The 25310-nt window shown below is 36.3% G+C and overlaps 1 protein-coding gene across 1 annotated transcript; it reads left to right on the top strand.

Annotated features, from left to right (window-relative positions):
• Positions 1 to 2294: 2294 nt before the first annotated feature.
• On the top strand, positions 2295 to 24039 carry LOC140157807 (translocation protein SEC63 homolog; the record flags this gene model as incomplete). Its single annotated transcript, XM_072181054.1, has 20 exons — positions 2295 to 2302; positions 2717 to 2831; positions 5398 to 5510; positions 6204 to 6265; positions 6993 to 7051; positions 8170 to 8220; positions 9250 to 9358; positions 9934 to 10028; positions 10863 to 11001; positions 12826 to 12918; positions 13646 to 13788; positions 14703 to 14755; positions 15113 to 15207; positions 15509 to 15591; positions 16065 to 16157; positions 17111 to 17397; positions 18386 to 18533; positions 19276 to 19374; positions 20307 to 20408; positions 22350 to 24039. Coding segments are annotated over 20 exons (2085 nt in total), but the record flags the coding sequence as incomplete, so codon positions are not given.
• Positions 24040 to 25310: the final 1271 nt, after the last annotated feature.

The raw sequence follows: 25310 nt of genomic DNA, 5'->3' as shown, positions 1-25310 counted from the left end.
AGGTTTTGTCTTGACTTCTGGAGAACTGATAATCTGCTTACTGTCCTTCTGTTCTTGAGTGAGTTCCATTGAAGGTTGGTGAGAATTTCAGTAACACTGCTGTGTCTGGAGTAGTCATTGACGACAAACCTTGCGGCTCTGCGTTGAATTTTTTCTAATTTGTTAATAAGATCCTGTGTATGGGGGTCCCAAACTGAAGATGAGTACTCCAAGAGTGGGCGAGCTAAGGTGAAATATGCATTTTCTTTGATGGATTTGTTGCAAGAGTAAAGGTTCCTTTTATAAAGCCAAGAGATCTATTTGCAGAAGATGTAATACGGTTGATGTGTTTATTCCAGGTTAGGTTGTTAGTAATATCAACTCCAAGATAAGCGTGACACGCCGTGGATTCCAGTGGGGATTGTCCTAGGGTGTAATTGTAGACCTTGGGATTACGAACATGTGTAATCCGCATGACAAAGCACTTTTTGGTGTTGAAGTGCATTTGCCAATCATCCTGCCACTGGGCCAGGGTGTCAAGGTCATCTTGGAGTTGATCCTGGTCAAATTGATTAGAAATATTACGGTACATAACACAATCGTCCGCGAACAGTGTAACTTCAGAAGTAATATTGTTGGGCAGGTCATTAATGAAAGCTAAAAAAAGCAAGGGTCCCAGCACCGTACCCTGGGGAACGCCAGAAGTCACCTCTGTCCAAGTCGAGTGCTCACCCCCGACAACGACCCTCTGGGTACGGTGCGTGAGAAAATTTGAGATCCAAGTGAAGGTTTTGTTTCTAATACCATATAAGTTTAATTTGTGAAGGAGACGCTTTGTGGGGGCGGTATCAAATGCTTTTATGCGAAATCCATAATAATCATATCAATTTGGGATCTGGAATTGAGGGAAGACGCAAGGTCATTGACTGTAAGTATTAATTGAGATTCACATGAATGGTGTTTCCTAAAACCGTGCTGTTTATTGGTGAGGATGGAATGTTTATCAAAGTGAGACATTATTTGGGAATGGATAATATGTTCAAGGGTTTTGCAACAAATGGAAGTTAATGAAACGGGCCTATAATTGGAAGCAACTGAACGATCACCTTTTTTGAAAACAGGGGAGATGTTAGCACAAAGCCAGGAAGATGGTAGGTTACCTGTGTCCAAAGACTTTTGGAAAATCAAACAAAGAGCAGGGGCCACCTCATCAGCAGCAAGTTTAAGAATTTGGGCAGGTACACCATCTGGGCCGGAAGCCTTATTTGGCTTAAGATCTTTTAAAAGCTTAACAACTCCCTCAACTGAAATCTCAAAGTCGGGCATGGATGGAACATTTATACTGGGTGAAGTAGGAGGGAGCGTAGCTTTCTCCTGAGTGAAAACTTTTTTAAAAGTATCATTGAGTATGTTAGCCTTCTGGATATTTCCAGAAACAATTACACCATCCTTTTTCAGGGAGGGGACTCCACAAGAGTCATTTTTAGGCTCTTTATGAATGACCAGAATCTTTTTGAGGAGTCAAGACACACTGAATTAATATATTTCCTGTATGATTTTCTAGTTTCATTATAAGTCACTTTCCTTTGTGAAGACCATGATGGCTCAAAAAAATTACAATCAATAAAACACACTTCATTCATTGTCTTTGCTTTTTTTAAGGCGGTGGCACATGTTCTTCAGTTTTTAGCACTTTTAGAACCCGTCTTTACTTCAATTTTGTTGCTTGTTGAACTTTCAGGAATAGTCGCTAATTGGCAATCATTAGTCGTAGTCACGACGACTATCGCCAAATAGTCGCAACTGTGACTGTTGGCGACTTAGTCGTGCAGGCCTACATGTAGAAACAATCACCCAAATACTAGAGAATCAACAACATGCACTCTATCATACAGAATGGAATCTGTTACCTTGATGTGACACTATCAAGAGAAATGATCATGAGTCACATGTCGCGAATAGTGATTTTGAGATATTGGCAAAGAAAGTGTTAAAATTTCTTTTGTTATACATACTGTTTTCAGCGATTGATAAATTGATGTTACCTAACTTCGCAAAGAACAGCCGTTTCAAGATGGGGTTTTCAGTTTATGAAAGCTCTAAATTTAATGTCTTCTTTAGAAATATGTAAAACTAATTTTCGACAAGGGTGGACGTGTGACTCATTCCCCTTGATCATGTCACTGATTTGTCTTTCTCATTTTGTTATCTTTTGCAGAGGATCCAGAGAAGCTGAAGACACAGTGCCAATGTGACCCTTGTGAATCAAAGCGAGAAAAGCTCAAAGCTGCAAAGCCTGCACAGAGAATTAAAATATACTAAAGTAGGTACACAATCGGTTATATGTCATAAAACCAGTATAAAAAAGCTACACTTTGCAAAATTATCATTCAAATGAACTATTTCTATTCGATTGACCTGAAGTAAACATATTTATAGAGCTGAATCTATGAGGATAAATTTATAAGAATATGTTTACATCAAATGTTACTATGTACAGGGTGTGCATGAATTATTATACAGGGAGGGTGTAAATACTAAAATAAAATAAAAAATAGGTCCTGATTATCAGATTAATAATAGCATGCTGTTGGTGGTGCCATTTTAAAGCATTTCAAGCTTTCATTCATGAGCAAATTTTTATCAACTTCTGATAATTTTTATTGTTACTTTTGTTGTTATTAATAATGTCAGAAAGGTTATTAATTAATACTCCAAACATTTTGTCTTTCTGCAGATGGTTTTTTGTATTTTTAGCCTGGGCATTATTTATATTCCTAGCCATCAAAGCATCACAAGTAGAGAGGGACCATATAGACTATGATCCTTATGAAATTCTCCAAGTAGATCGGGTAAGTCTGTCATCTGTCTGTCTGCTAAACCTTTTTATCCATCTTTCTCTTTGTCTGTTAGACCTCTGTTAGACCTCTGTCATCCCTCTTCCCTCCCTCCCTCTCTCCCTCCCTCCTTCCCGTCATTCTCAAGTTTTTGATTGATGTTGGCACTCTCCACAGAGATTAGTGAAAATAATGTTTTTTATTGAAGCCTAAAAAAACTACCCAGCAAACCATAATGTTGAAAGCTTTTGATGTTTTAAGTAATAACCTGGACAAGTTTGAGATGGGCTAAGTAGCCTGCTCAAATGAAGTTCCTCTCCATAACGCTTTTCCCATCTATCTCTAACTCCATACATGTCTGTCATCTATGTTTTTTGTCCATATATGCACTTGTTGAATGGTATTAAAGGGGGGGGGGTTAACCTGATTGACATCCCATCCCCCACTTTACCTCATCAAAGGTCACCTGATATATTATCAAATAATCATCATGATCATGTAATAAACTGCTCAAATAAAGAAAGTCCGCAGTCATACAACCCAGGGGTAGCACTAGGTTTTAAAACCAGGGGTTCTCAGAACCCCTGAACCCCCTGAAAGTGTTAAAATATGCGCCAAATCCTAAAATGAGGGGTTCTCTAATCTGTCAAGTATTGAATGTACCGTTTTAATATATCGGTATCAGATTTTGTGATTTTGGTTACAATGAAAAATGATGTGTTGTTACCTGTACCATAGTTAAGCAAGGCCCGGCAAAAAACACAATCTCACGCTTTTCATGCCACGATTCTCGCTATTAACCAACTATCGCACTTTTTAAGAAAGTTCCCAAGCAGTGTACTTTAATAAAAGTGTTGCTTTATGCCATAAAAGTTCGCGAATTCCATAAAACGCAGTTCAACTTCGCCATGTCGGCAAAAGTGCAGAATTCAACACCATTGCAAGCACATGGAAGCTATGCTTTACTCAATAAAAAATGACATTTCATTGCAAATGAGTTCAAGTTTAGGTCAAATATCATGATATTTACTGAATTCCTGGAGTATTTTGACTATAAAACATAATTCAAGGGCAAATTTTTGTCATTTTTTCTTCTACGGCCGATATCATTAAGCGTCAGTATTTCACCGATGACATATCTCTACACACCACCTGCCAAGCATTTCTTTCCGATCCCTAGAATTAGAAATTACCAACTCACGTACGTGTCATCATTCAGTACTGCAATAACTCATCAGCAGTGATTCTAGACAATATCGCAATCTGTGTAAATATGCCGGCGGTGTGCATTTTATTTCTATTTTTTATTTATGTTACAATGCTACGGCGACTTCACTTGAACATTTATGTTACATTGCATTTTATGTTACATAATTTCTGGACGGGCCGTAAATATTGGAGATCGAAGCTTTTATTTTCTTTCACATGTTTTCATTTTTCTGCGCGCATGAAAACCCCTGAACTGGTATGCAAAAATGAATATATGCGCTCAAACTTCAAAATATGCGCTGTACGCGCAGAAACGCAGGTTAGCGCGACCCCTGATACAACCCGTCCTACACCAAAACCTGATCTTGTTATGACAATTTGATTGATACGGTCGTATGCATAATCTTGTTAGCTCCAATTTGATACCCAATTTGCTACCAAACACTCAAAAGTGACAAAGGTTGATACCAGTTTATGGCATTTGGTGCATTTTCGAAAGTTGCAAATCAAAACGAAGCACGCGGTCGAAATGGCTTAGCGTGGCAATATGGTCAAGCTTGTTTGCCCACGATGGGCCCCTGTCGACTATCCCAAGTGCGCGCTTTATTCAATTGTCAATTTAAAGCGCATGGATTGCTACAGTGATTTACTGATGAATACTAGGGCACGATGCGATCGATATGACCTAGCGGTTGTTTCGGCTATGTCAATGGTCGTGATCTGCCATTCACCTCTACAGGTTCGCTGGGTCCGCTTTTTAATTTGCAACTTTTGAAAATGCACCAAATCTCATATACTGGTATCAATCTCTGTGAATTTAGAGTTTTCGGTAGCAAATTTGGTATCAAATTGCAGCTAACAAGATGCTGCACACGACCTTATCAATCAAATTGTCATAACAAGATTAGGTTTTGGTGTAGGACGGGTTACATGACTGCGGACTTTCTTTATTTGAGGTGTTTATATTGATTTCAAGTGAAAGGCCCTATTTTTCTCATATACTGAGTTGGAACTTCTAATTTCAATATGTTTGTGAGAAAAATAGGGCCTTTCACTTGAAATCAATATATTACATGATCATGATGATTATTTGATTTTCCAAATATATCAGGTCACCTTTGAATCATGCAGTTTTAGAATCAGAAGGTAAATTATGAGTAAGATGCTGGCCTGACTTGTAGAATTGTGCATATTTTCCTCCGCTCCCACCTGGCAACGGTACTAAAGAAGCGGGAACATCTTTGCAGTTGCCAGATAAAGTCCAATAATGAACCTTTCTGGTCTGTTATTTGTGTACCTTTAAAGATTACTTATAATTGTTCAGTTTCTCACAAAGTAACATGCATGAATTTTGTCGGTTACCCACCCACAGGGGGCAACTCAACAAGAAATCAAGAGACAGTATCGTACATTGAGTAGAGTGATGCATCCTGATAAAGGAGGAGATCCAGAGGAGTTTGTCAAATTAACCAAAGCACATGCAGCGTAAGTAGAAAAAGTGTCAAGTGGAAATTAAAATGGAAAGTGCAATTCCATTTACACTCGCAGGAATTTATTTTATTTTATTATTTTGTTGTTTTTTTGCGATTTTTTTTTTTGGAGAGTCCCTGGACCTAAAGCCATGTGCTGAAATCATTCATTGTTGATTTTTAAAAATAATTAGAAAAAATCACCAAAAAATTACAACTTGTAGAAATCTTTTTGGTAGATTTGAAACTTGTGTTCACTACATAATCTATTTAAGATCTAAAAATTGGTTTTGTACACATTTCTATATCTTATAGATTCTGAGATGACCATAAGTTACATTTATCCCTTTCGGATTCAAAATTGAAATTTGTTTGTGATTATCTTTTTAGCAGCCCTACGTTAATGTAGCAAATTTGTAAGCTCTAATCCTGCCAAAATCATGTAATATGATGCACCAAATCGCGTCAATTGCACTTTAGTTTTTCAAAAAGCTTCAGCATATGAGGGGGCACATCCCCCATCAAACACACCCTTTCGCCACATATACATTTTATGGTTCGAAACAGCCATTCTCGCGGGAAATCCGGCTTCATCCAATTTCCCTTGCTGGAATCTTTGCATTTTTTCCAGCCCTGTTAACCACTATGTCAGTCTGCCATCATTTTGGATTGAGATTTATCAGCAGGTTTTTGTTTCTTTTATGTGCAGGTTAACAAATGAAGAGTCAAGAAAAAATTGGGAGGAATATGGTAATCCTGATGGACCACAAGGTATGAGACATTTGATTTTAAAACAAGCAATATTTGAAGAGTTCTGATGCAAAGGCTGATAAACACAACTTTATGAATTAAGGGGGTACTACACCCCAGCCAATTTTGTGCCCATTTTTGCATTTTTCTCAAAAATTATAGCACATTGATATAGTAAGATATGTTTATTGGTTTCCCCTCATTTTTGACTGTAACTCCACAACTGTTGTCTGTGCTGAAATAAATTTCCAGTGCAGTAGTTGTAGTCCTTGCCTTTATGATATACATATCTTACTTGTCCCCAATGCGCTATAATTTTTGAGAAAAATGCAAAAATAGTCACAAAATTGGCCAGGGGTGTAGTACCCCCTTAAGGCCACTAACATCTGTCCTATAGGCTAATGAAAGTCAATGTTACTAGCCCATGTTTGTATTTGTGGCCGTGTTTGTGATGCCAAAATCTTGAAACAATTCGGTGATTAGGGTTGTGTTTTATTGAAGGGTATAAAGTGTGCCAAGTGTTGATACAATGGCAGCTATTTTGCAAATAATGAAATGCTGGAAAATATGAATAATGAAATAGTTGTCTCATGGTTTGTAAAAAATGTAATGATAAACATTAACATTGACTTTCATTAGCCTTATGCTAAATTAAACTTGACATCCTACTAGAAAAGTTCAAGAAGTAAATTTGTACTTTTGTGAAACTATGTTCAATTTTCTTATTGCTTTCTTTATATTTCAACAGCTATTAATTTTGGTATAGCGTTACCAAGTTGGATCGTGGACCAAGAAAACTCTGTATGGGTAAGTCGTCTTTCAAGTTGCATCTCTTCCGTGAGCATAAATAGTGCAAACAAATTGTAATAAGGTCGCTGCACATACTTACAAATATACATGTATGTGTTACTTTTAAATAACACAAGCAAAATAACAATGTGTATCATGGTAATAAGTGACTGAGGTGTGTTTGTATGAAGAAAATGGTTTTATTCCTGGTGTAAACTGAACACACTTACCAAGGTCAGTGTGACCTATTGGTAAAGTGTTGAAATCAGCCATAATTCGGTGTGATCAATAATAAATCTTCTTTGGGGGTCATAACACCTAAACAAAATTAAGGGGGTACTACACCCCTCGATAAATTTGTGTCTATTTTTGCATTTTTCTCAAAAACTAATAACACAGTGGTAACAAAAAGTTTTGTATATTATAGGGGCAAGGAACCCAATTACTACACTGGAATTTCAGTAACCCAAAACAAGCAATTCGTTATTTATGATAAGAAATAAGGTACCGCTAGGATGTACCCCATTTCTGATCATATATACTGAACCGCTTGTATTGAGTCACTGAAATTTCAGTGTAGTAATTGGATTCCTTGCCCCAATAATATACATAACTTTTGTTACCAGCGTGTTATTATTTTTTGAGAAAAATGCAAAAATAGTCACAAATTTAACACAGGGGTGTAGTACCCCCTTAAATGGTTGTAATTTTATCTGGATAAACTGCCATGTGTATTATACATTGTTAATTCCTTTGCAATGCTCTTTTATATAGACTGGTGGTCAGTACAATACAGGAAGGTTATGGCCAATATATTTTCTAAATGTTACCGGTACTCAGTCCAGTAACCTTCATTGCAACCATGATGGTTTTAGTTACATATCACTGCATGCAGTAACATTCTGAAATTTTAAGGGTGCTGCCCAGATGAGGACTGGTGTGTGTTACTAGGAGCAGTAACAAAATGTGTGTTACTGCTGCAAGTACTAGGGACAGATTGATTATAGCCCTTCTCATGTTAGAATAGTAACCGATATTCTAGAACAATTGGTACTCTGATATTCACATTGTCACCATAAACATGTGTGGCAATATGGATTGAAATTTTAATGTCCATGTTTGTTTTTATTGATCAGGTGCTGGCAGCATATGGCCTGGCATTCATGGTTATTCTTCCTATAGTAGTGGTAAGTATCATTTTCTTTCTAAATGATAATCATTTACTTACTTTCTTTCTGTAGTTGATGTTAAGGGGTACTACACCCTCGATAAATTTGTGTCTATTTTGCATTTTTCTCAAAAACTAATAACACAGTGGTAACAAAAGTTATGTATATTATAGGGCAAGGAATCAATTACTACACTGGAATTTCAGTGACTCAAGACAAGCGGTTTGTTATTTATGATAAGAAAAGAGGTACCGCTAGGATGTACCTCAATTCCTATCATATATACTGAACCGCTTTGTCTTGAGTCACTGAAATTTCAGTGTAGTAATTATATTCCTTGCCCCAATAATATACATAAATTTTGTTACCGGTGTGTTATTATTTTTTGAGAAAAATGCAAAATAGTCACAAATTTACCACATGGGTATAGTACCCCCTTAACTCATTTATAATAATTATTATGAAGTGACAGCCAGTGAAGAAAAACTGTCCATGTAGGATTGTGATCTTATCAATAAGGCCCTGTGGAGTCTATATTATACCTGTCAAAATTGTTTGGATTTGTTCAGATTTAACTATTGAAACTCCCAAAAATCTGCCCAAATAGCCCAATGCATGAAATGTTGTAATATCTGGATAATTAGGTCAATTTGAATGTTAAAATCACCCTTGGGTTTTTACCAAATCAATAACCAGGGTCCTATCCAAAAGGTGCAGAGATGGGTGCATGCACACCCCAGGTTCTATGCCTAAAACATGCAAAATCATTCTTGATGATGTATACTATGGGGTATAAGGTTCTGGGTTTGCTACTGTAGGTGTTCAGATTTTGGACTTTTTATTTTTGAGACTGGAGGGATGCAATAGGGACAATCTGTAGTCATGTGGGATGTTTCCATTTGAGTAACCAGGGCAATACTGAAAGGAAGTCAAATTTTTGTCTAGAAGACAGTTTAGATTAACATTAAACAAACAAAAAAATATCTTTGGTAGACTTGGCTTGATGTGTTGATTACTTACCTTTTGTTTGGTTTCAATCTCTTCCAGGGCACATGGTGGTATAGGTCCATCAAATACAGTGCTGTAGAAGTATTATTAGATACATCACAATTGTTCCTTCATTTTATCTACAAAACTCCATGTATGAATTTAAAACGTAAGTACGAATAAACTCTATTGGTAAGTTCCTTAAACATATTTAAGGGTAGACAAGGTACTGTTGGTCGAAGCAGCCAAAAATATTGATTTTCATTATGTAAATCAATATATTATTGAAAAATAACACTGATGATTTGCAAAAGTTCATTCTACAAACCATATACTTTCAAACCTTGCTTGGTTTATCGTAGTTAATGAGTTATGTACATTTATGTAAGTGTTGCAGGTGTTTCAGCCTTCCTACAACATAACTCAAGAACCACAAGACCTACAAAGTATATCTGTGATATTTTAATTCTTCTACACACTCGTTATGAAATGAGCAATGCGATTTGTGCCAAAGCTGACTACCATTCACAAGATGCTGTGAACTACCAAATCGCAACACTTTAAAATAGTGTCAAACCTTAATAAGAAAGGGAAGAAAAAGGAATATGTCCAAACAGTGTAGAGGTTTAACCAATTTTGTTTTGTAATACCAACCAGTTTGTTACTTAACATATTCATATCAAATTCTCATTGTACAATAATGTAATTACTCATGATTTGTTTACTTTGTGATTAAATCGTTAGGTGCCTTGATGATATTGTCCGGTGCATTTGAGTTTGAAAAATCACACAACAGTGAAGTTCAAAATAGACCAAGTGACAATGAAGAGTTACCACCGGTAAGTGTTTCTAATAAATTATGGGGGAGGTGAGGGGGGAACACAATGTGGTAAGTGCAACAAGCCTTAAAAAAGGTTTACATGAAATGGTGCCCATTTGCAAAAGTTAATCAAAAATGTTCTAGGTCATTTAATGGTCATCCTGGTTCATCCTTTTGTTTTCAAATAAATGATGTTGGATTTTAGGAAATTTTAATAGAGAATACAACTTGTCAGTTATACAGACATAAAATTCTGCCTAAGGCCAAAAAAAAAAGAAGGTTCGTCTCAAAGCTTGCGCGCGCGTTTGTAAAATCCCACGATTTGACAAAAAACAAATGCGGAAATGTTTTTTATTTCAAAAAAAAAAAAATTTTTAAAGTTTTTTCCAGAAAAAATCGGCGAAAATCAGACTTCTTCCTCAAAATACCATGAAAAAAAGTCGGGAATAAAAAAATTAAAAAAATTCGCATTTGTTTTTAAATTTCTCGTGAGCTTTGAGACAAACCCTTTTTTTTTTTGGCCTAATTATAAAAGTAATAATTCTGCTGTGATATGGCTTACCACAAATCCCCCCCCCCTCTTGATGTACTGAAGGCCAGTTACCACTTAACAGTCATACAGCTGTACAGAACATGGAGGAGAGATAAGTTTCATTTAATCTACACAGGCATATTTGGTCAGGAGGAGCTATTATCAATTTGGACCATTTCTCTATAGATAGAGTGGCCAGGCTAACATTATTGCAAAAACAAGTAACGATTGTGATTCGAAATCTGCATTGTGTAAGAAAAGGGTCTTGCGTTTTCTGTTAAACAAAGTTTTTACCCCATTTTCCTGTCTCTTCGCACACAGCTGGTTCGTGAGTTTTCCGGTGATATAGGAATGAAGAACAAGCAGCGGCCGTTCTGCTATCCATATAGTATCAAAGCAAGAACATTATTGTATGCACATCTAGCTAGGGTACCTCTACCACGAGAAACACTTGAACAAGGTGAGTGTTTGTACTAAACTATAATAATAAACAGACACTTAATATAGCGCATTATTACAAAGTGCCTCATTGCGCTCTACAACAAAATATACAAGTAAAACTATTAAAAGAACCAACACAATTAAAATACAATCAGGAGAGCAAAACAAGAAGAAAAAGACTGAAACTCAAATGTGATGATTTTACAAAGCATGCAAGCAATGAATAGTAAATTACAAAACAACATATAGGCAAGCAATATAGCATGATATAGGAAAGGTTTAATACAAATATATCACAGCAAAAATATTACATAAAACATTTCATTTACATGCAGCAGGAAATAAACTGATGCTCTCATTCGTAAATATTGCATGGGGTAGTCTATTGTAGAACATACATGTATCACCTCAAAGGTTTTGAAATCAATCCAAATATTTAAATAAAACATTAATTGTTAGGTCCTTTATATATACCTTTATATGTATGTATCTTGTCATGACAGTTTCGGCAAGGCTTGGAAAAAATGTTCATTTCCGTGGATGATAAGCCAAGTTTACAACAAATATTGCAATATTTCTCCCAATTTCTTATGTATTTTCTCTCTATTTTAAAAAATTTCCTCCAAATAACACAAAATTCCTAGGATTTCCCACTTTTACAGACTTGGTTCAGAGTTCCAAGTTGTTAAAAAGATTGGTTGATGGATTACTGCTGTAGGAGGCTCATCTGAATCTTTTTCAAGAGTCTGATTATACACTAAGCCAAAAAAGAAACTTATAATTTTTCACAAGGTCATATCCTAAAATCCTGTCTATCAAAATTAACCAAAATTACACACAGGGTTGCCTCAATACTCTACTCTTAACACATGTCACTAACTATGCAGTTATCCAACTGACACAACAGCAAAATGCACTGACATGCAACACCTTCCTGGACCACATTCACAGCGCAACAGATTTCTTTGGCTGGGTTCCAATTATTCGCCCATGAATGTGATCCCGGAAGCTGTTCCGTGTCAGTGCATTTTACTGTTGTGTCAGTTGGACAACTGCTTGGTTATTGACATGTGTTTAGAGTAGAGTATTGAAGTAATCCTGTGTGTAATTTTTGTTCATGTTCAGGCGAATAATTGGAACCCAGCCAAAGAAAGCTGTTGCGCTGTGAATTTGGTCCAGGAAGGTGTTGCATGTCAGTGCATTTTGCTGTTGTGTCAGTTGGACAACTGTTTGGTTACTGACCAGTGTTTAGAGTAGAGTATTGAAGTAATCATGTGTGCAATTTTTGTTCATTTTTATGGAGAGGATTTTAAGATATGACCTTGTGAAAAATTATAAGTTTCTTTTTTGGCTTAGTGTAGTAGCTCTCCTGAATGACACTATCAAGTAATGTATTATTAATGCTGTACATTCAAATCTAACTTCTTGATTTAAAGCTTGACTAAATTCAATCACCAGAGCAATTTGCAGTCCAATTGCAGTTTCCAAAATTCAAACACAGGCCTGGAAATCATATCTTGGGAAGATAAGCTAACTTTCCCATTAAAGGTGGCAACATTTCATATGTTTATTTTGTACTACTTTGCATTGGGCTATTTAGTGGAGATATTCCTATGAAAGATATGCACACAGGGAGGGTGAATTAGTCCCATTTGAAATCTACCCCCCCCCCCTCTGTGTGGGAGACTAAGGTCATGTCTTCTATTATAGTGGGTGTATGGATTAAAACTGGAATAGCCCATTTTCTGAGGAAGCAAACTTTCTGGGTTCCTCTTTTTTTTTCAAGCAAGCAAGCACACATGCAGGTAAACTAAAAAATGTTGTCTTATGTTTCTCTTTACAGATAGTTTATATATAGTTAAAAAGTGTCCACAACTTATTCAGGAGATGGTGAATACAGCATCTCAACTTGTAGCTTGGCAGAAATTTAACAGAGGTAAGTGTATCCGACATAAAGGTGGCTTGTTTTTTTGTTTTGACATCAAAAGGGTGAGATGGCGGAGTGGTCGAAGGCACTGCACTATCCCTGTTAGATTCAAAAGGTTGGGGAGCATCAGAGAAGGAAGAAAAATTACCATAAAAATATAACCGAAAGAATAAAATGAATAGGGGTATATCCAAATAATGAAAAGAACATATTTCTAGCTATGACACTGAATTGAATTTCAAATGATTATTCATAATAGTATAAAAAGATAAAATAAAGTAAAATAATTTGGTTATAAGCATGGTTCATCCCTGTAAATTGTTAAAAAGTATGTTCAAAAGTAGCACAGTTTTTCTTAGAATTGTTTTAGGAAATAAGAAGATTTTCTTCAGCTCACTGTATTCCAGTTGAAATCGATACACACCATATGGAAGACATGATGTTAGTCTTCCACGCAGGGAGTGTGAATCTCGAATGTGGCTACCTGAATGGGTGATTCCATTTGAAATCTACACCCCCTTTGTGGGAGATTAAGTCATGTGTTCCATAAGGGGTGTACACGGTTTTCAACTGGAATAGCCCAATGTATTGACCATTTTGATATGTAGCTACAACAAGCCCAATTGTACAGGGAACTCATGCCGCAATTTGAAAATGTTATCGCTGCAATAATTTGAAAAACAATAACCTTGTTCCAAATAAAATTGTTTATTTATATTTTCACTTCATTCCACAGTTCAAAAAGAGCCTCGATTAGAAAGTATAGAGAACTTAATGAAGCTAAGCCCTATGGTAATTCAAGCAGCGTGGGAGAAGACCCCACTATTACAATTAGCTCACTTTAATGAGGAGACACTCAGAATGTGTACCTCCAAAAGGGTAAGTAGAAATAATGTCAGGTGCAACTATAATTAAAGACAGAGATAAAAGCAATTTATCGCGTCTGATGTCACTGTCAATTACGATCCTTGATTGGTTTACACAGGTTAATCAGCGCCAGAAAGGAAGACCGATCTATCTGGTGCTGATCGGAGAAAAGGAATAGCAGCAAATGGCGAAAAATTACGTACTTTTACAAGGCAAAAATCAGCTTTTCTAGGCATTGTGGACATGGTGCCTTCACCAAAGAAAGTTTCCTACGATAAAGACCTAACTTTTGAGATGGTTTGCATGTCGAAAGGTGCAAAATTAACAATAAGGCGCCCGGTTATAAATCTGCGTTCAGCAAGTCATCATCACGACACTTGTAAACAAACCATGCTCGAGTTTGATTGACAGGTGACGTCAGACGCGATAAATTGTCTTTATCTTTGTATTTCATTATAACATTGATTTGTGACTCAAGTGATTGTTTGATCCACCATCTGACTACTACCAAAATGAGGTTCTACATATACATGCAAAACACAATTTGAGACCCTGTTTGCACAAAAACAAAGTAATTTTCGAAACTACTGTTACTGTTATAGCGTTCAATTTTTTATCCAGCGTTCATTCAAAATTCCTGTATTGTGAAATCTTTGTTTTTCCTAGATACTTCAAAGCTGTCGATGTACTTTCAATTGTATATCAGTTATGTTTATCGCTTTGAAAACATTTGTAAGCAAAATGCATTTGTAAGCAAAATGCATTTTCTGAGCTAGGCCAACCTGGACTTAAACACTGGCCAAAATGCCTGTGATATTGTTTGCTTAATTTGTAAATGAGTTACATGCAAATGGTTTGTTATGTTATGTGTCTGGTATTATGAATATAATTTGATAATTGAATATTTTTGTTTTGTCTTGTGACAGCGTAACGTCAAAACTCTAGGTCACTTTATGAGAATGAAAGATACTGATAGGAGGTAAGTGGACATCTTCCTGTGTTTACATTATACCATTTTAATTTTATAGTTTGTTGCAAAGCCCCCACACTCATTAGTAAAATTTCTGATTGATTGAGTAAACTTCTTTCTTTTTTTTCCGATGTTTTTCCCCGAAATTCACCACAAAAAAAAATCTCACATCTGATATTGTTAGAAATTAAATTAGCACCGAATACCACAACAGACTACAATCTGTGTCCCTCCCTACAGTGGGGTAGGGGCATGTAATACATAGGGGACCTCCAACCACAACCTCCTCAGTGTGTTAAGTTTAAGATGTGTCGAAATTTTAAAAAGAACAAAATTATAACAATTTCTTTTCCATTTACGTTGCAGACATATATTGAGACATCTCCAAGAGACACAATACCAAAATGTACTCAACGTTTGCGCTCAATTGCCACAGCTGGATGCAGAGGTCACGCTAGAAGGTAGGTCAATTTCACATGGACAAATCCTGAGTAAATCACAATGGTGTAAAGATGATGTTTCCAGTTGCTATAAAGTCCAAATTACTGTGTTTTTATTTATTTTCAGCCTGTTTGGGGGCTTTTTGACCTACATTCACATGCTTTTTCAGGTTTTTCTCAACAGCTTCATTTTGTTTGAGTGAAACTGAGTGGCATATCTGGTAGTCAAAATGGACATTCCCATGCAAAAAAAAGCTCAAAACTGTGTTGTAATTCACAATAGTAAGTTAGTTGTCAACTCTTTCTTATTTCATGTTAACAGTATTGGATGATGAGGACAAAGCCACCATCACAGCAGGAGCTGTTGTCACGGCAACAGTTATGTTATATCGTAACTCATATACGGTAAGGGCAGATAGTTACATAACATAACAACACACCCACAAATCCATCCACATTTTACACAAAATAAGTTTGGTAACATGCTCTCTCACAAAACACCACAAATCACATACCAAAAAAGAGGTTTATTCCACTAAATCTCACAATCATGGTGAGATTTGTGAGATTCAGTGTATTACTGCACAAACCCATCACCTATGTAACACGCATTACCACCTGAATCTTACAATGCATTTTAGAATTAAAACCATCAAATAAATCTCAGATAGTTACAAAAGTATGCAACTAAATCCCTCAAAATCTCATAAAATTATAGTTTAGTTTGTTATCTTCCACAAATCTCACAACATTGAAAAAAAAAAGTGAGATTTTGTGAGAACACCTGGAAGCCATAATTCTAGATTATTTGTAAGAAAAAGTAGATTTTCAGACTATTTCTTAAATGTAATCACATCCCTGATGTTGTTTCACTATAGATATCAGTTGATTCAAGTATGCTTGACCCCGATAATGTACCAGCCATTGAAGACCTCAACAATGACGTCAAAGAAATCAAAGAGGAGGACAAGGTGAGTATCATATATTGGGCTATTACATTTGAAAACTGCCATACCCCTGTGGAATATTTAAGAAAAGTCTTCCACAGAGGGAGTATGTTTTTCAAATGGAATTGACTAGGGTTAATTATTTTGAAACCCATACTCCTGCTGTATATGGATTTACCTATTATCTTCCACAGCTGGAGTGAGTATTTCAAATGGAAGTTAACAAATTTAGAAACCTGTACTCCCTCAGGAAGATGTTAGCTAAATCAGCCACAGTGGGAGTAAGGATTTCAAATGGAATAATTCATTTCTTTGCAGACTATTTTTTTATTTTAGAAATATATGCATTGCCAGGTGTTTTGCGCAATTAACTTGTGTGTTCTTTGCCAATTTTGAACTGTTTTGGTGCGTGCTGCTACATAAATGTAAATAGCCTTACCTTAGGCGACGGAAAAAGAAAACCCTGTTCTACAGCCAGACCGACCCAGATTTTCCAAAATTTGGGAAAGAAATTTTTCCTGTACAAATGAATGCCGACCAAAATTTTGAAAATATCAGGAACAAATCTTTTCCCCAAATTGCAAAGTATTAGGCTATAGATTTTGTCGATTTTTGGGGTCATTTTGCAAAAAAAAGGCCCCACCGACCAACCCTACCTGAAAGTTCCATCCGCCCGTAGAACAAGGTTTTTTTTTCGTCACCTTATGCCATTATTACAAGACCCAAAGTGTCCACAAGCAGTAAAAAAAGAAAAGAAACATTTTTTTGATATATTTCAAATGAAAATATAGCAAATATAGGATGTCAAAAAAAATTAAAGTAAAAGAAAAAAATGAATGTCAGTGGCAAGAACTCTGCTGTGTACAATAAGGATACTGCTAATATTTAAGGCAATGATAAAAATTGGACTTCTCGCCAGTTCTAATGTAAATGTGCTGCTGACGTCAAATACGGAACTGTATTGTGTTATCTTCCAGACCGACTCACCCGTTGCCAACAAGAACAAACACAAAGCCTGGGAAAAACAGAAAAAGAAGAGCAAAGGAAAGAAAGCCAAAAATAAGAAACAAATGGAGCAAGCGAAAAAGAAAGCCAATAAAGCAAAAAGCCAACAGGAATCTGCCGAGCAGAACCACGTAGAAGATGGAGCGGTTCAAGAAGTGAAAGAGGCTAAAGAAGATGGTTCCGGGGAGAGTGGGGGATCAGAAAGTGATGATGAGCAGGAGGAGACTACTCAAGAGGTCCAAGCAAAAAATTCAGGAAGGTAAGATTGAGCTCTTCCATTTGAAAGTTGACATGACTTTAATCTTCTACACAGGGGGTGAGAATTTTCCTTAATTCTTAGTCTGTTATGGAGTATTATTACCACATCATACCTTTTTTCTGCTTTTTCAGAGTTTTCCCATTTTTTTCTTGGCATTACATTCTCATGCCTGCATTTAGTAAAATAAACCATGCAAACAACTATTGCATTCCAAAGTATTTGTTATCGCCAACTCTCAGCAATAGGCAGTATTCACCCATTGAATGGTTCTGCCATGTGCAAGGAGAGCACTCGACCTGGCAGCATGCATGAATGGGAATTGAACCAGTCATATAATATTGCGTAAAGTTATGTAATTCTTCCTTATATGTCATGCCAGTTCGAGGCTCTCCTTGCACCATAGGTGAATAACTCCCGGTGCCTCTCAAAAAGTAATACCTTACATAGTACGACTACCATATCAACTATTGTATAATATGGCAGGTTTATGCGTACACACTTGGAAAAAAGCAGGACAAGTAAAATGTTAAGACAGGCATTTAATTATTTGGACATACCTGGTGGGGAAGTGGAAGTTTTAATTTTGTGCAGAATTTGTTGATTCCCCCCCTATCATTTCCTCTCCAATGCCCCTGAAAAAAGTTTCTGGTGTCACCACTGGTAAGAACCAATATTGTAACAAGAACATTAAGAGAGATAATACAATATCAATGTCATCCCCATGGGCACTACTGTCTTTCTTACAGAGCCCCTGATTGGTTAATATACATGATGCAATCATCTGAGTAACCAATCAAAATAGAGCTTTCAGAACTCATAGCACTTTAACCTTAATCCCCTTTCACCTACTCACCATTCTTATCATATCTCTGATTGGCTGAATACATGATATAGCCCTCTTTATAACCCATCAAATTAACTCTTAGAGGCTGATAATTCTGCCGGTAGTGCCCATCAGGTTAATTATTATTTGTTGTTTGCTTTCCAGTGACGATGAAAGTGCCAATAGCGACAGCAATGTAGATAACGAAGAGGATGAATGGGAAAGGTTACAGTCAGGTATCACAAGGAAAGAAAAGGTGCTAGAAGGGAAGTCAAAAGATTCACATGAAGTACATTGTCCATATTTTCCAGATGTAAGTTATTCTATATATCTGCCTCTTTGTCTGTACCTCTCTGTCACTTCACTTGCTCTGCATATATGTGTGTGTCAGTTTGTCTCTGACATGACTGTCTCTTTTCATTCTCTATTAGGTCTCCCTCTTCCTTCTCTTACTATCTTAATATCATTTGTTATACCTGTTTCATCCACATCTTTCCTCTTCTCTCTCTCTCCTCCATCCCTCTCTCTACCTGTTTCTCTTTCTCTCTCACCTCACTCATCTTTGAAACTTGTAATAGGCAAGACTTTGTGGATTGTTATAGAATGGCGTATATGCAGTTAGGCACAGCATCTAGGCTAAGTGCACTTTGCTTTGCGTATTGTGAGACTGGCGCACGCTTTTGTGATTTTCTGCGAGCGAAAGTTGGGACTTCCGATAGATGCCGTATGTCGTATCAAAAGCAGAATATTTTCACCTATTACGGGTTGAATAAAGTAAACCTCTTTTTCTGCCTTTCCTCTTTCTCTCTCAAAATATGATGAGGTCAACAAAAATAAAAGGTTTTGTCTCTGATTCCTTTGCCCTAAAACCAAAGTGCTATGCATTTTGGAATTTTTGTAAGGCTATGTTGATGCAGGATTTTTTTTTCTTGTATTTTTGCCCCACTTTTTTAATTAACCTAGATGTATGTGGGAAGCTAAGACAAACCTTTTTTTGTCTTCATTTGTCATGTTTACAAGCCTATGAAAATATGTTTTAATTTGTTTTTGTACAGGTAAAACAGGAATGGTGGTGGGTATACCTTGCTGACAGGAAATCACACAGATTAGTAACACTACCACAAATGGTCTATGATCTCAAAGAAGAAAAAGAGGTAGGAATCCTGTTTTTTGTTTTTGTTTGTCTGTGTGTTCATCTGTTTGTTTGTATAGCGTATTCTCTCTCAGGGGGTTACATTTTTGAAAGGGAGCGTTTATTAGAAGTGCATTTTGGACTCGCAAATTATTTACCTGCATGCTATATGGCATGGCAATTTCTGCATTTCGGTCACTTATAATTAAAAAAATATGTATGGGGGGCATTTATTAGAGGGAATAAGGTAATATCACTCATTCAAACCTGGACGTCTGGAATGCTTGAACTGGATGCAAATTGTTATCCCTCCTGATCCTGGAACATAGGATGGGATGGTGTGCTGAAAACAGACCTAGGATGATCCTCTACTCTTTGTGAAATAGTCTGTGACTTTTGCTGCACAAGATGAAACCAATGGCTTTCAAGACTTCTGAACCATGGTGCACTGCATGCCTACTTCAGGCTGCATGGTCTGAAGGAAGCATGGGGATGAAGCTTTAGAGAAATCAGAATTTATGTCTCAGTTCACAATCAACATACTCATATATATTTTGTGAAAGTTGGTGACTAGGTGGGCTCGAACCCACAAACCTGGTTTTGAAACTAACACCTTTATTTATTTTTATTTTTTTATTTTTTATTTATTACACTTTATCACTGGCACAGAATTACAAAAAATATATAATATTGCACATAAGTTACATCAAAAATTACACAATATTACGAAAGGAACATTTGTTTTAAAAAAGTCCAGTGAATGGCTGGAGCGAACAGGTGCCAGGCACCTCTAAGACCGCCCCACCAAAACCAAAAAAGAAGGGAAGGGAAAAATAAATTAGAGGGGGAAAATGCAGGTAAGTTACATTTGCCTGCAATTTGGACAATTACAAAAAGAGGTCCAAGTGCAAACAAATAACATCATACACAATAATTTGATTCTTTCCCACACAGATTCAACTGCAATTCACAGCCCCACCAAAAGGCAATTATCAATTCCAATTATGTGTAAGGTCCGATTCCTATTTAGATATGGATTTAATCAAACCAGTTAAGGTAAGTCAGTATTGGGACATTGCAGTTGAAATCCATACAACCACTATGGAAGACCATGACCTTAATCTTCCTTACAGGGGGTGTGAGTTTTAAATGGGATTACTTGAATGCGTGACTCCATTTGAAATCTTCACTCCCTGTGTGGGAGATTAAGGTCATGTCTTCTATAGGGGATGAATGGATTTCAATCGGAATAGCTATTTTATTTATAGGTTAATAACTATATTACTTGTTGAGAGAGAAATGGATGAAATAATGGACACACATTGAGACGTTGATGCATCTAATGCATGAGCCATGCAAGATGTTCTCTTAGTCATGTGTGAAGAATTTTGTGCAAGACCTGATTAAGGGATCTGGAATGAGCGTTTTAGGCGTTTGACAGCATTTTTGTGGGACATGAGAGCACATCAGACATATCGAATTGCATTCTGAATACGAAGAATGTCTTTCTGATATCAAATAATTTTCATTTTTGAAATTACGGTATAATACAAATTTTATGACAAATTATTAAAAGTTGATATTTTTCACATTTTTGATATATAACCGTCCTCGAAGTAAATTTGATAAATTTAATGATATATTTTAGTGTATGTAGCTGGGAGGGAAAAGTTTACGATCAATTGAAAATTTTAACGTTTCATATTGAAGATATGGATTTTTTTTCCAAAAAGACCTAATTTTTTTGGTGTTTTGGGGAAAAAATCCATATCTTCAATACTGAAAGGTCAAAATTTTCAATTGATCGTCGGCTTTTCATCCCAGCTACATACACTTTAAGTACATATCATCAGATTTATGAAGTTTACTTCGAGTATTGTTAAGTATCAAAAATATAAATTTTTAATGATTTGCCATAAAATGTGTATTACATTGTGAATTTCAAAAAATCAAAATTATTTGATATCAGAAGGACATTCTTTGTATTCAGAATGCAATTCGATAGGTCTGATGTGCTCTCATGTCCCACAATAAATACTGTCCAAACGTTCATACCCCTTCCCTTAAGGCCGGTATTTCCCACAGGAAGAGCTGATCAGGGCTGGTATTTCCCGGTGTGGGAAACAGTGGATGAGAAATACTGGTAAATATCACCAAGGAGCTGAAGTGGGAAATACTGTGAAACTTAACTTAGTTGTACTCTTAAATACATTGAAAAGTTACTCTACTTGTGACAGGGGTGATGCTGTTTGCTCAAGAATTTCAAATAAATCGGCCATTTTTCAAAATGATTATCCTTTCCCAAGACCTGCTGTATCAATTTCAGTGGTTAAAACACTAGATGATACAAGTGCAAGATACATTTGAAATTATTCTTCATGTGCATGATACCATGTGTACTTTTTGGGTATTTGGTACATGTAGGTATTTCCTGGTATCCTTTTGCACTGGCAGTGAATTGCCGACACTGTTTATTGTGTAAAAAGAACCAGTTCCCGCCTTTTCAGCGAATGATGTGGTTCATGCAGCGTTGGACGTAAGACATTTTTTAGGTGTAACATTATCAGCATGCACTACTTGATTAGTTTTGTGTCATGTTATTTGCATATTTCTGAATATTAATGAGCTTATTTCATATTGCATATTATTTGTATTTACTTACAAACCTCTGTTATTTACACACCTTTGTTTATACATTTGCACACTTCATTGTACATTGTATGTCTATGGCATAAAATTGCTAAACATTTCCAAAATAGTGTAGTAAAGTGATCAAAATTGAGTAGCATTTTGCTCCACGATACCGGCTATGTCTAACGCTGGGTTCAAGTAGCCAATCAGAACCCCACTTCCATGTTTACGCTGTGCCAGGCTGTACTCATGCTAAAATAGTACCAAGTGCGAAAGACAGCTGGTAAATAGTATAGGTTTTGAAATTGTCAACCATTGATATGATATTAATTGCTTTCTATAATTTTTACAATTTCTGTCCCGTAGTTTGACGTCAAAGAAGCCAAAAAGATGGTGGATGTAGACAAACAATGGGACCTGTCAGAAGACGAAGAAGACAAAGGGGAAGCAGAGGACAGCGATGTAGACTATACAACGGACGATGAAGGCAGTGATGAGGAATAAATTGAACCATGCCTTCCGTGGTTACAGAGACAAAACACCACTGTTGACTTCACAATTGACATTACTTACAGTGATAATGATTAAACTAAATATTGCAGTTGCAGTGGTGGTATAATAACATTTGGCTTTGAATGTTGAAGTCATGTGGTCGCAGCTTACAACGATATGTTGGGCTTGTTGAACTAAGCATAAACTTGACAATTTGTTTGTCTTTAATCAAATTGTCTTGAATGTATTATATACATTATCTGTAACCAGTGATAATGTTTGATTCAGCTTTGCCACATGCATCTTGAGTATTCTGTCATTGGATACATCGCAACACGTGTTGGTTATAGTTCTGCATCGACTGTTAAGGTGTGTGCTGATGACACAGCATGGAAACAGATGAAGGAAGACTGAAGTAGCAGTGAACTGCCCTGCCATGACAAAGGGGCACAACTGGGGTTTTACATTTATGTAAGGATACTCAAAGTTAGCCTAGTATCAAGACAGGGATTATACTACTTAAGGGATAAAACAGTCTAATCCCTCAACAAAGTCTTGACAATAGGCTAATTTTATGTATGCATACATAATGGATAAACATATAACAGGCAAGTTTGGCACAATTGCAGTCCAAATTGACACCCCTTGTGAAAGACATGATCTTAATCCTCCACACAGGGAGTGCGAATTTCAAATTGGGTTACCTGAATGAGTGACCCCATTTGTTTGGAAGATTATGGTCATGTCTTCCATTGATTTCAACTGGAATAGGCCAAATTGATGTCTCACCTCGGATGATTTCAGGCAGTTGTTCTCTTCCTGAAGAGCATTTGAAATGCCTAACCCTAAATTCAACCCCTTCAAAATTGATGTGCATTCAGTTGATGCAAATTAAGCACATATTTTTTTGTTCATTATCTTAAAGCATAAACAGTTGTTTTCTTGTCATGGGTAGGGCAGTAAAGTGTATGCATATTGTGCATGCTCCAAATGTGACTGAATGAATGCCTTGGATAGCTCTCCCACCTTGTGAATGTTGTTTGGTCTATCCTCCATGTAAGTCTACACGAAATTCGCCTATTGTCAAGACTTCATTGAGGGATTAGACAGCTGTATTCCGTAAGCTGCATATAATCACTGTCTTGATACTAGGCTAACTCTGAGTAGACTTGCATGAAGGTAATACTTGTTGTTGAATATACAAAGGCCTTGCTACAAGGGTCATTCAAAAAGTTCTGCCTCAAGTCTTGCCTCGTGTCTGCAAATGCCAGCCACCTGAAAGTACACAATATTGTTTAAATTATGGAAACGCTTTTGGCACCTATTTTTGCAGAACTTTTTGAGTGGCCCTTGTAATATTAAATGGTATATAGTCCATTTGGCTTTCTCGAAGCGGTGATGTCTGCACTTTTTTGTAGTGACTTTGCACATGTACAGATGCACTGCCTTTTGTTGTGCATGTAAGTCAACGCATGCGATTTAATACTGCGTTTACTGGAGCAGGCACTGATATCACTGCCCAAGGAAGTCAAATGGACTATAGTTTGTTTCATTATACTTTCTATTACTGTGGTAAAGAGAAGTACTTCATATGGAATGTGGATTAAAAGATGTATCCTTTTGAAAGCAGATGGGCTTTTTTTGCCAATGTTGAGAAATATTCACCAAAAATGATTGAAAATTGCTCAATTTTGTAAAGAAAATCATATTAAAGCATGATTTTCACCAAAATTTCAACCATTTTTGGTGAAGTTGATCAAAATTCAAAAAAAGTTCCCCAGATATGTTAAGTTTTCGAAAATTAATAAAAAAAGATTACTGGAGAAATTTATTGCTTTGTTGTCCAAAAAAATTGTGTAAAAAATGTACTTTGGCATTTTCGCCAAAACTGAGCATTTTTACAAAAATTTAACACCACAGATGGATTTGACAATGTTTTCGTTTCTAAATATACTTTTATATACTTTAGACCAACAATATTGCAGTTATGAGGCCAAAACTTTTCCATAATTCCAGGGTTAAGACCAACATTAAAACAAGCATTAAAGCACAATATTTTTGTGGTGCAAATTTTTGCTATTTTATAAGAACCATAATTTTTGTGGCATGTAATTTTCATGAAAATTTAAAACATTAAAAGGCCTGCATATATAGCAAAAAATATATTTTCAGGTCTGAAAATTTTGCTGGTTTATGCACATGAACATTTCATGCTTCACAGTAATTTAAATGGAATGGGCTATTCCAGTTGAAATCCATTCACCCCTATGGAAATCATGACCTTAATCTTCCTCACAGGGAGTGTGAATTTTAAGCGGGGGTTACCTGAAGGGTGACCCCATTTAGCTTTGGCTCAAGTTTGGTTGCAATAAGCCTTTTTGAAATATGGCAGGCACAAAAGGTGAGGGCTTACTTTGATTTGGGTAATCTTTTGTCAGCTGAGAAACATACTTCAAAAAAGGCTAATTGGATGTGAACTGTTTATTTGAGGCCCCTGTGTGGGAGATTAAAGAGGTGTCTTCCATAGGGATGTATGGTTTTCAACTGGAATAAACCAATTGATCAAAAATGACTTGTGCAGATGTACTACCCACTTGTGAGAGTAAATGAAATTTTAAGATGAGAATGGCAGGGGACACATGCAAAACATGCAAAACGAACTTGAAACTAACAGTTGACCATGATAAACCTCTAAATGCCGCTTCAAGGATACAGGAAGGATCACATTTTGTGGAAATGTTTTCACTTAACTTTCACCAAGTATTTTAGTAACAAAACAAAAAGTACTCAGAAAGAGTATTTTGGGCTCCATATCAGTATAATGCAGTGTTTTTA

Source organism: Amphiura filiformis, chromosome 7, assembly GCF_039555335.1.
Source record: "Amphiura filiformis chromosome 7, Afil_fr2py, whole genome shotgun sequence".
Taxonomy (NCBI): domain Eukaryota; kingdom Metazoa; phylum Echinodermata; class Ophiuroidea; order Amphilepidida; family Amphiuridae; genus Amphiura; species Amphiura filiformis.
The sequence above is the reverse complement of the archived record's forward strand: the minus strand, read 5'-3'. Positions and strand labels throughout refer to the sequence as shown.